Here is a 12,896-nt window from a genome sequence, read left to right on the forward strand (position 1 = left end):
AAAATTCTCAGTTCATTCACCTCAGGCCTTAAGTGCCAATTCAGAAAACTAAACTGAACACTCGGTCTTAAGAAAGGCCATTTGGGAAGTCTCGTTACCGCTGGTCGTTAGCAGGATGGCTGATACATTGTGAATGAAATTTTAACCTTCAATTTTCCACCCTAAAAACACAATTTCCATATTTTCTTCACATCCGGATTGAATTGCGTTGCACTTTGATGTCATATTCCACCCGGAAACAATGCTTGAATTCTTCTTCTTCTTCTTCAGTGGCACTAACGTTCCTAGAGGAACTTCGCCGTCTCAACGTAGTATTACTTGCGTTATTTTTATTAGTACTTAGTTGAGATTTCTATGCCAAATAACACGCCTTGAATGCATTCTGAGTGGCAAGCTCTAGAATACGCGTGATCACAGTGCAAGTCGGAGGAAATTTCTTTTGACGACAAATTCCCCCGACCAGAACGGGAATCGAACCCGAACACCCGGCATGTTAGTTATGACGCTAACCACTCGGCCACGGGTGCACTAAATTGCTGCTTGAATTCACGAAAATTAATTTATCGACCAGGAAAAGTTACCAATTTCCTGATCGATAAATTAATTTTCGTGACTTCAAGTATTGTTTCCGGGTTAAAAGTGACGTCAAAGTGAAGCCCATTTCAAGCCGGATATGAAGAAGATATGAGAGTTGCGTGTTTCGGAGGGTTGATACAAAGGGAATGATTAATTGGTGACTTTTCTCGATCGATAAATTAATTTTCGTGAATTCAAGCATTGTTTCCGGGTTAAAAGTGACATCAAAGTGCAACGCAATTCAATCCGGATGTGAAGAAAATATGGAAATTGTGTTTTTAGGAGGAAAATTGAAGGTGAAAATTTGTTCTGCATTGGTTGCCATCCTAACACACATTCGAATCGGTTTGGATTTTCTGTTGCCGTTCTGAGTTTTCTTCAGAGCATTGTTTTTGGGAGCGTTGACAGTATAATTTCGCAAAGAGATACCGAAAACCTACTTGCTTATTCAGTGAGTTCAGTATTTCAGTGTCGCTCTAGAGAGCGAGCAATTAACAGTACATGTAATTCTGAGAGTTAGAGTCTGCTCAAATTGGGTTTTTATTGATCCGTGAAACATTCGCGCTTCTCACTCAGTGAAAGCATTCATTTATTAATTCTTATCAGTGCTACCAGATGTTTGTACCAAAGAATTTCATTTTTGAATCTCTATAATCTTTGTTTCTCGCCGGTTATAATTTCATAGTCCTACGTTAACAATGCGCTTGAAGACAATCAAAGGTGAAAGGTGAAGACAATCGTCACCCATCGCACCCGTGTAATCGATCCAGTACACAGTTATGATACCAATGCGAAATTGTCTATGGCAGTTTGTCTAAAGAAGTGCATTGGCAAAATGAGGACACAAATTTCGATATCGCGAGAACAAGAATGAATCTATTGGCGCTCTTCAAGCCGAATGGAAAGATAAAATTTTACAAAAGCCAGATCTGTGTTCCCTATAGCACACCTAACACAATTGATTTCGGGTTTTTTGCTGTTATTCTGCGAAAGATGCTCAATAGTATAATTTGGGAATTATATTTTTGGAACCGTTGAAGATGCAATTTTGCTAATAGGTACAGAAAAAACTACTCGGATTTTCGATAAGTTATTTAAATTGACAACCCTTGGTGTAACCCTTCGTCTCTTCGGTCATGTCCCTGATATTACCCACCCGTCTTTTCTTGCTGAAAAATTGACTTTTCAGCACTCAATCGTTTTTCCGATCTTGGGTGATACCTAAATTCAAAAAAATTGAACTTTGACGGTCGTGCGACACTAGTAAATGAAGTCCGGTTGAGCTGCATTTTTCATGGTTTTTCATGGGAATCAACATTTTTTTTAGGAAATCCCATTTCAAAATTCGATATGACCATTTTCATTGGCACTCTATTGCTCATGGATTGAAGGAACGAATTGTTCATGCTTAGTTCCGATTCACTTTCTCCATCTGCTCAAACACGCATTATGTGCTTAAAATACAAAAAAGGTGCCCATTGATAATCAACAAATTCAGCTTCATAGAAAAAATAGCCCAAACTAAGTTATTTAGATACGCTCAAATGTGTGTCCTATACGCTCCTATGCAAAAGTGTCTACTTGAAGGGTCTATTACCCATGTGTCTCATATCCCGTGCTCTCGCTACAGTTTTTTTTTTATCAATTATGTTTATGCCCTGGCCCGAACTCACGTGATTGAATATAAACGCGAAAAGAGAACGTGTTTATCTTACTTTCCAAGCCAACCGTTGCGCGCAAGTATATGCTTCGACAAAAAGAGCACGTAGTGTGGCGATGTGGTGGATAACAGTTAATGTTCCAGCTCCCCCCCACCACCTCCCAGCCTGACCACACTCACTATTTCACTCGTTGCGCGCTAGTATTTATGGACGGATACTATTTTACGATGCCTTTTCCCAACAGCTATTACCTTTCTTACCCATTAAAAGCGAACTCTAAGCGCGGTAGGGAAAACCAGTAATTTTTGTTTATTTTCGATCTGCATGAAATCGCGCGAGTGATGCTGGAAACGTGAAGCGAACTATTCTCTTCCCAATCTCATATAGACCGTCACTATTAGTGGGATTGTTTTCACCTTTGAGTGCACTCATGATTTGAATGAAAGCATATAAAATTATAATTGATTGCACTTTTTAAAAGGGTGAGGGAATTACTTTCGAGTGTGACGCGAAGGTAGCTGGCACTTGGTGTGAGTGAGTCTCTGACCTGCCTATTGCAGTGAATGGTTGATCAGAGGGCTTTTAATGTTGAAATATTAGAAAGGACAGTAGTACCAACCCCATGCTTCTCTGTAGTTATGAGGTTGTAATTTACGGTACAGCGTCTCAATTATTAACCGGTCGATCGTAAATGTTGCACATGTAGGTCGAACTGTTCATCGGAAAACGCCTACGATGAACTCTTCCCTGATAAAAGTAAAAGTTGGAAAGCATTGATAACGCTCGATCGGATCCGGTCAAACTACACCCCAATGGATATTATCCGCGCTAATTGCAAACTACTTACGCTCGTATTACGGCTGATCAATTGGTAATGCAATGATTCCCCTCCCTTCGTATCTATCCACTGCTCTCTCATACACCTGATTATAGTGGCTTTTGCGGTTGTGACCCATATTTCTAGAAACTAGACTGTGCATACATTCCTCGCACCAATCGATACGTGAGAGTGGGCATTAGCTCTGCGCGCGATGCAACTACGCTGCACCTCCGTGTACTGTAGAGATGCATCTGCGGAAGCCGCACCAGAGTTTTTCTTCGATTTTTATACCGTCTCAGTATGTGAATTGTTCCTACAGAGAGAAACGGGTCTCAATATCTTAGGTGGTTAGCGTATTAGTAAAGTCTAAACACATCCCACAGAACGGTTCAGTAATTGAGGGTACAAGTAACCACCAGAGTGCTGTGTTGATTGCATCATCCGCTCCTTCGCTTCGAAGAGAAACTTGTCCTCGTATAAGTTTAGCGAGCTCCGTCCGCTGGGCTCAGCGCGCAGCAAGTGATCACTTCACGACGGTGATTACCTTTCGCCGCGCGTATCCACCGGATGAAGTTAAATCGGTGCTCTTTTCTAAGCGGGCATATCTCTTCCTAATCTCTGTTCACAACTGGGTGCATGTTTCACGTTTGTACGAGATTGGATTATACACGGAAATATGATCAATTATAACGATGCTCTCGTGGAATCATCAAATTGGAATTATGATTAACCGCCTACATCAGAGTTATTTTTTCATTAATGATGATTCAGATTGCTCGTCGGAATTAACAGACTTAAATCTCAACGCATCGTAAGTTAACGTGTAAAGATGAGTCAGTCCTTTTGGAAGCCACTTTAACTTGTAATACAAATGGAATAATTTCGTGTCATAGATGATTCATAACTATTTTATGGCATTCACTCGAAACAGAAAATATTCGAACAACGCCCAATTGATTCCGGTGAACCTGACTCTAACTCACAAATCCATCCAACTCGCCTGATCCATGATTACTTCACTTCGCTTGTACGATATGTTCTGAACTCAAATCCTTGATGTATGAAGTGTGGGATACTGATAGCGAGAACATGTCTTCTTGGATACAAGTCAAACGTTTGATGTTCTAGATGCAGATAATTCGAGCAGTTTTTCAACTCATGTGTAATGAAGATCCGGATACTCTAAATGGATGTGATTCTCTTTGCATGTCAGACACAGTCCTTTAGAGCAGGGGCTCTAAAAGTGGCCGATATCGACCCCTTGGGGTTGATGTCTGTTTCCCAGGGTTCGCAAAAACGAAAACGAAAAAAAAAATTTTTTGGTGGTCGACCAGGTCAAAAAATCGACCCCTATTAATTAACACAAGTTCTTATTTGAAACTTTTAAGTTACTGTCTAAGTTGTGTTACTTGAACCAACTTGTTATAAAAATGTTATAAAAATACTAATATTTTATTAGAAAGTATTATTGTTATAATTGGTATTAATAATCACTAATAATTCACTATTAATGTAATTAATTACATTGTAAATTACACTTGATATTTACTGAATTTTATGTCTATTTATTGATGAGAAAATGGAGTCAAGTTTACTCACTTAACCAACCGCAATGTTTTTGAATTGATAAGTATTTTGCATGAATGAAATAGAAATAAAGTTTGAGTATCCCTGCTTCAGAGCATGGTAAACAATTTCAGATATGTCAGCCCCCTGATTCTTCAAAGGCTTGGAACTGCTTCTTTTGGGCTACTTTCCATCAGATACATTTATAGGGTTCCACTGAGTGCTTAGACGTCGATAGAACTGAGATGACAAAAATCATTCCATTCTAGCGATGCCGGCATAGAGCATTTTCTTCATTTTTACATAGGATTACATCTTTCATTTCTGCACCGGAGTGTTAAATGTTTCGAAAACGAGAGAGTGACGCAGGAGTGCAAGGTTTTGAACGTTAATACCTCTTACCGGCTAAATGGAGTGGTATAATATTCACTTCATTCGAAAGATAAAATGTCGAAAAGTTATATGATTGCCACTTACTGGTCCCAAAAAATCGTTTCAATAGCTTTAAAATAGCTTTGAAAACAGGCTATTGAAATCATAACAATCTAACTCATTGATGATGATTGCTTTCGTGATGATTGGAATGTGTTCCCGAACATGCACGCAAAATCAAGGCACCAGAAGAAACCGCTAACGAATATATGCAAGCTGTGATTTCTTTTACTCGCTTGCATTAGTGCTGAGACTTTGAATGCTTTCAAAATCTTCATTTATTCATTGACAATTAATTCGGATGCAACTTCAAACAAATGATTACCAAGCCTGCGGTAGTCCTACGTCCACCTTGCGGTTATGACACAGATATACCCCACTTTTATTTTTTGACGTAGAACTACGTCTTTCAGGAGGGGTGCCAAATCAGAAAACAGGTCACGTTTTTATGAAATAAAATTAACGTTAATAACTATTTTCACTGTGAACGGATTCTCATGATTTGCATACCAATCGAATCGGAAATTCTCTAAGATTTGTTTGATATGCTATACATTACAATTCGCTGATCTCTAAACGGTTTAAATTCATGAAAACTGAAAAAAAATTCCTTTGTCCCATGCATTTGTTTTGCCGATTAGTGTGCAAACCCTACCCGTATTTCGAATGCTTATAACTCGAAAATTTCTTAACAGATCGGAAAGATTTTTGCATCAATTGATAGGAAATATTTCTCCTATAATTACTGAACAATTGAATAACTGTAAAATGTCAAGCGTTATCTAAACGCCCTAACTGCCAAGTTTTGATTGGCCCGATTTATGGTTTCTCCAGCACAGACATCCAAATCGATGTACCTGTGGAAATCCGCTTAGCAAATATACATGCAAGTCGGGGGTATTTTTGTTCCCATCGAGCTGTGTTTCAAGTAGCAAGGATTTCAAAATTAATATATTAGGCTGTCAAAAAAGTTCTGCGGTATTTTTTTTAAATTTTCATTTGTTCATAAAATTAGTTACAATCATCTGTTTTAAGTCAAATATGCGCCGTTTTGTTCGATGACTTGTTCCCAACGAGATGCCAACTTCATAATACCCCTGTTATAGAAGCTCGCTTCCTTATTGGCAAAAAACTCGGATAGCCAATTTTCACAGGCCTCTTTTGTGGCTAACTTCTGACTACATAGCTCGTTCGCCATGGACAAAAACAGGTGGTAGTCACTTGGGGCAAGGTCTTACGGACCTTACGGCGGATGCAAAAGAACCTCCCATTCGAGCTCCCGGAGCTTCTGGCGCGTCACCAAAGAAGTGTGTGGCCTGGCGTTGTCCTGATGGAAGACAATGTGGCCTCTGTTTATCATAGATGGCCTCTTCTTCATGAGTGCTACCTTCAAGAGGTCCAGTTGTTGGCAGTACAGGTCCGAATTGAGCGTTTGGCCATAGGGAAGCAGCTCATAATAGATTATTTCTTGACAATCCCACCAAACACACAGCAGAACCTTCCTAACCGTTAATGAGGGCTTGGCCACCGTCTGAGCCGCTTCAGCGGGCTTCGACCACGACCGTTTGCGCTTCACGTTGTCGTAAATGACCCACTTTTCATCGCCAGTCACCATCCGCTTCAGAAACGGGTCGATTTTGTTGCGATTCAGCAGCGATTCACATGCGTCGATACGGTCAAAGATGTCGACACAAATCAAATTAAACGAAGCAAAAGAAGCAAAACTGCATTAAACCTGATACGAAGCTCACGTCACCTTTTGAGACAGTTTCAACGAAGTGACAAATGAATATGATGATCATCGTCGTGAAAAGAAAAAATAAACCCATTGCTTACGAAATCGAATGTTATGCGAATGTTATGTTGTCGGCTGCTATACAAATGAAACACAAATTTCTGCTGGACAATTAATCAAGCAAACGAAACCATATTAGGTATATGGAGGTTTTAGGGCGCAATCAATGTTTTCACGGTGGTTAGACACTCCACCCCCCTCTCTAAAGGGGGCTGCCATACAAATGAGACACAAATTTCTGTATTACTCGAGAATTAATCGAGCAAACGAAACCAAATTTGGCATGTGGAGGTTTTAGGGTGCAATAAAAGATTCTATGATGGTTAGATACTCCTCCCCCTCTCTCAGGTTGGGCTGTCATACAAACGAAAAACAAATTTCTGTATAACTCGAAAACTAATCAAGCAAATGGAGCCAAATTTGGCATGCGAAGATTTTAGGGGACACGAAATGTTTCTGTGGTGAATAGACATTCCTCCTTCCTCTCTAAGGGGTGAAGAGGGGAAGGGTCTGTCTTTATTCTATCATATTTTCTGTATCAAACATTTATTTGCAAGTGCTTGAAAAATCTCGAACGAGAATTGTGTCTGAAAATAATATGATACTATAATGATGAGTATTGGTAGAAGTACTAGGAATTTTATAGCAAAAGGTAAATTCAACGGGATCGATTAGAAGATCAATCAATGAACAATTCTGCGATTGGACTCATGAACTTGCGCTTAGTAAGAAAACGTTTGAAGGTATTGATAACAAAAGACAAATTTTGGGCGGGACGAAGTTTGCCGGGTCTGCTTGTTGATAATAAAAGTAATAGTATTAATCAATTAATGTTATGAGTTAATATTAATTTAATCTTGAAAAAAAATATGATTGATCTTGTTTTAATGAGAAATTATTGATTTTTTTCTAATATCCGGTATCCGGTCGGATAGCAAATATTGGCCGGATAGGCCGTATACCGGATGTCCGTTTCATCTCCAACTGAAATAAAGCGTGCTCTGGAATTAATGAAAACTTCCGTTTAATATTTGTCACGTTAGGCTGTGATAAGAAATTATTGTTTCACATCACGCTAGAAATGGCGGGCTATGTAAACAATTTTGGTGTATTTATTGACAAACAAAGGAAAATGGGAAGATGCGAGATATGTGATTGTAAGTATATAATTTACGACAATTTGAAAAACATCACTCATAGATGTAGCACCAAGATGATATTTTCTACAACCTCAAGTGTCATCAGCGAATGGTCAACCTTAGTAGAAAAAACAACTGGGCAACGCTAGCATCAATCCAGTTTATTTTAAAGCTTCGACTCTTCGACATCGCCGCTAGGGAAGAGATAACCCACAAACCAGCTCGCACTGCCGTGGGGAAAATTTCCAATTAATTTAATCATCTATTTCCTGAGGGGCTGTCGTTTCTCCCTATACAAAATGAGGGTCATCGGGAGAAATGTTGTTTTGAATATGTACGGACACGAAATATAATTATGAAGAAAAGAAAAATCGCCGAAACTATCGTAGCATTGCGAATTGTTATACGTTATCGCTAATCTAAGATATTAAATGTTGAACGTTTCTTTTCTCCGTTCCACAGGTTGTGAAGATGCGGCTGCCTTACCGAGTGGACACCCAGTAGAGTGAGAACTCGCATGCGACACCGCACTAGCCACCACGGGGCGTAGCCATCGTGATTAAAAACTGTTTCGCAAACAGCACACCGCAGCACAAGAAGCAGCAGCACACACCAAACAACGCAGCAACAAGCACAATGCCTCTACCAAAACGACTCATTCAGCCCGTTTATGTGGCCCGGTCAGTGTATGTGCGGGAGGAACTCCCGGCCGAACTGGAAACGGTAACAAACACTACCCTCACCAACATCGTCCGACAGCTGTCGTCGCTGTCGAAACATGCCGAGGATTTGTTTGGGGAGCTCACCCGGGATGCCGGCAATTTGGTCGAGCGAGCCAACTCGCTCCAGGCACGGATCGATAGACTGGCGATTAAGGTGACCCAGTTGGACAGCACCGTGGAAGAGGTTTCGCTGCAAGATATCCAGTTGAAGAAAGCATTCAAGAGTGCCACCATGTTTGATCAGCAGATTTTCTCCCGGGCAACTATGCCAACCGCTATGCTGGAAGTTTACCAGGTGATGTTCTTTTTTTTTTCTTTAAGACGGATTTCGCGCCACCTCGTCTATGGAATTGGCATGACCCTCTCAGAGCCTAATTAAGCAACTTGACATACTTGGTTTTCCAAAAATTTATCTAGACTAAAAAAGGGCTAAATATTTTTGATTATTGTTTATAAATTTTTTTACTCGAAAATGGTAAGTCTTACAAAAAGTGATCCATGGAAGAGTTTTAGGAAAATAATTGAATTTTCAGAAAAAAATACTGAAAAAATATTTTTTTCTAATCCTACACTGAAAAAAAATCGATTTCAAAAACTAAAAGTCGATTTTCTCAAAATGATCATCTCAGATTTGGATGAAATGGTAGATAAATATGTGCCCTACAACTCTTCCATACATCGCAACTTGTGCATATTTAAGGCAAAAAAGTTTTTCTAACAAAAATTTTTCACGTTTTTTTCTCGAAATTTTTTCATGTTTTTTTGTGTACAGTTATAGACAAAATTTAAAACAGGTAGAAATGGATTAATGGTGACCATTGGATGCAAAAATTTCCAGTTTTCAGCTTCTTTTTGTAGTCAAATACAATATGTTTCAATTCAGAGAGCAACGACAGCTCCAAAAAAATAACCATCTGCCAAAAATCTCTTGATCAGTCGGTCAGGTATCGAATAGTTCTGCCCAAGTTTTGTATAGGATACGTAAGCGACAAAATGAACCAAATCGACTTTTTCGCCGTTTTGTATTCTACGCAATGTAATACGTTTGCTCAACATGCAAACAAATATTGTTTGTTCGAAAACATAACATTTTCCATACATCGTTCGAAAATCAACAATTATAAGTATTATGTGCTATAAGCTAAATCTACATTTGAATCACATTCTTTGTAGAGCCCAAACATGCCTGTCACGATAGTGTCTTATTACTTAGTGTTTCCAAATAGCTGAATATAAGAAACCATTTAAACACTGCTCATATAATTACTATTTTCTGTACACTGCACTGCCATGAACAAAGAGAACCAATTGTGTTTTTTAATATTATAATTACCTACATTTCTGCATTTGAAACTCCTCGGATTCGACATCGAATTATTCCACATACTCAGCATTTACTCATACCGTTGGTGTAAGTCACTCCACCATCTTTATACGATTGATCGTGATATCGGTAAATCATGTTGCTAAAATTACCAGCATTGCAGATTGCCTTTACAAATTCAATTGAAAAACACGAACCTGCTGTTCTTATCATATCCCAGAGTATTCAGGATGCGCAACAAATCCAGAGCACCTTTTCCAGACATTTCACTAAATTTCTTCCAAACCTATTTGATTTTATACGACAACAACTGAAACTATCGACAGAAACGTTTTGACTATGATCGGAAATGTTAGTAACGCTACAGACAGAGCAACCTGATGATTACGTCTAGCTATGCAAGCAAATGTTCATTAAAACGATTGATTGTCCGCATAAATAGACGTAAGCGTTTCCCAAATGGAAAAACATATTTTTTAATCCGCAAAATCTCCTAGGCCCTCTTTTTGTCGATAATATCCTTCAACCGGACAGATTATTTCATTGGAAATTTGTATGGTTACGCTTGTAGGAAAAAAAACCAACAAAATTGCGTTTTCCTAACACCAATGGCGTTGGTGATTACGTCTCCTATGCAAAGATGGGCAGAGTTGTTGTAGATTTAGGCATCTATTAAGAGTCACTGTAGATATGATAATAATAAATGGTTTGTATAGATACCTAAAGGATGAATAAAATGACTCTGCAGTTGTTTGAAAATCACCAGTCGTGACCGGCAGCAAATGTTAAAGTGGTGGAGAAGAAATCATCATAATCCAACAAAGCGAAGTGTGACATTGTTTAGGGTTTTCAAAAAAACAAAATGTTGATGCCAAATGTCTTAGAATTGCATGAGCGTCGAGATTTACTGTTATCTCGAAAAAAAAATTTGTCAAAAATTGACTTTTCGGCACTTGGTCGTTTTTGTCTGAAAAGTGGATTTTTGACGAAAATTTTTTTTAGAGAGAGATTTATGACAAAAAAATTGTTTTCGAGATGACACTAGATCTCGACGTTTCATGCAATTTTAAGACATTTGACATCAAACTTTTTTTCGAAAACCTCGATTTCCTTTACTCTCCCCCCTTAGGCGTCGTGCACAAATTACGTAACGCGATAAGGGGGGGGAGGTTTGTCGAGGTTGCGTTACTTTCTGTGTATTAGAGATAGGAAATTGCGTTACGTAGGGGGGAAGGGGTCCAAAATCCGGATTTTTAGCGTTACGTAATTTGTGCACGACGACTTGGGTGATTTTTCGATTTTCAAAAAACTCAAACTTTGACCGCTTTGCGCCACTCTCCCTTAAGTCCGATTGATCTGAAGTTTGGCATAGGGTGTTTTTTCGAGCTGGTGAACATTTTGTATAGGGTAACTTTTTGAAATTTCAGGGTCGATTTTTTCCCATACATTCATTGGCACCTTAGTATACATTCAATGTGTATGTTGTTGAAGACATTGCTGGAGTCATGTTGGGCGACTGCACAGCGACGCGAGAAATTGTGATTCGAAGAAGAAACAATAATCTGGAGTTCATCGTTGACACCCATCATTCCAACGACACTCTCCATCTTCTTTCTCAATGGAACTAATGTTCCTAATGTTCCTAACGTTCACCATCTCAACGTAGAATGTCTTGCGAGGAAGGTAGAGATCGAACGACTGCGATTCTGGACAATCAGAAGCAGTGTGAGGAAAAATACACTCACTTGCGAGACGCTATCATGAGCAATGCCGACGCAGCCTTTGCTATTGCCAGGCCTAAACGCATGCATTGTCATGATATTACAGCAAGTGTGTTCAAACAAAAAAAATTAACCAAATGTAGAATGAGCTTCATTACAACGTTACATGTACTCGGTTCCACATCTTGCTGGATGTATTCGACTGGATGGCAAAAGCGAGGATTACCCTATGTGTACATTTTCAATTTGGATAGTCGACAAAATACGCCCTGAGGAATTCGATAGTGTAATTCCCTCAAAATTTGCAGATGCATCTATTGATCAACTACTCACCCGTATTCTGAAACCCGATCGAGTCAAACTTACCCGAATCGATTGCAATATCGCATCCTATCATTCGTTCGACTTCGACGGGTTGTGCAAATGTCATCCGATTTTCAAACGCAATGCGATATAGACGAAGCTCAATCGTGTTCCATTTCTGTGAATCGTAAATTGTTATTAATTTTCGATTGAATTTAACACACTTTTAAAACGAAAAAAATTAATTAAATATGGCTCTATTGTGTGTTCTGTTTTCTTTATTATAGTGACTTTCAACACATTTCGGCTGGTTCGTCACTCTTACTTCCATTTTTGGAAGAATGTTGGGAGTGAGAACTTGTGATCTCTGCGTGAGATATACGGGTGTTACCACTATGCCTGATCGCCTCCACGAGCTGCGATTTTATTTTCATTTACAGAAATAAAGCAATTAAATTTTTGTGTTCCCGATATTGTTTTCGCCTGATTGAATAGTTCCTCAAGCTCACTCGTCTTCACATACATTTTTCATTTTGTTTAATTGCCCAATCATAAAGCTCTAGTGTTGTTTGGGTTGTGTTTCCAAATCATCAATTCATGAAGAGACACCTCTTCTATTAGAGGACAGCGGAAAAGAAGAAATCGTTTTTCAACAAATGGCTGATTTCAATAATCGATATTTAAACTTATCGATGAATTTGTGCCGTATTTCGTTGATAAAGTAGACAAACTCATAAAGCATGACGTTATTTACAAACAGCAGTCTGTTATAAAAAAAAGAATCTTTGACGCAAGGAAAAATAATAGTAATTTGTGATTTTTCAGAGAATTATTCAT

The 12,896-nt window shown here is 38.8% G+C and overlaps 1 protein-coding gene across 5 annotated transcripts in view; it reads left to right on the forward strand.

Annotated features, from left to right (window-relative positions):
* The window catches only part of LOC129776886 (actin-binding protein WASF3), an 89,547-nt gene that overhangs the window by 56,952 nt on the left and 19,699 nt on the right, over nucleotides 1–12,896 (forward strand). For all 5 annotated transcript variants that reach the window (XM_055782799.1, XM_055782800.1, XM_055782798.1 and 2 more), the window contains one exon: nucleotides 8,452–9,006. In XM_055782799.1, coding sequence (XP_055638774.1) covers nucleotides 8,626–9,006 — 381 coding nt within the window. In that variant the 5' untranslated portion in view covers nucleotides 8,452–8,625. The remainder of the gene's footprint in view (nucleotides 1–8,451; nucleotides 9,007–12,896) is intronic.

The sequence above is a fragment of the Toxorhynchites rutilus genome, chromosome 3, assembly GCF_029784135.1.
Source record: "Toxorhynchites rutilus septentrionalis strain SRP chromosome 3, ASM2978413v1, whole genome shotgun sequence".
Taxonomy (NCBI): Eukaryota; Metazoa; Arthropoda; class Insecta; order Diptera; family Culicidae; genus Toxorhynchites; species Toxorhynchites rutilus.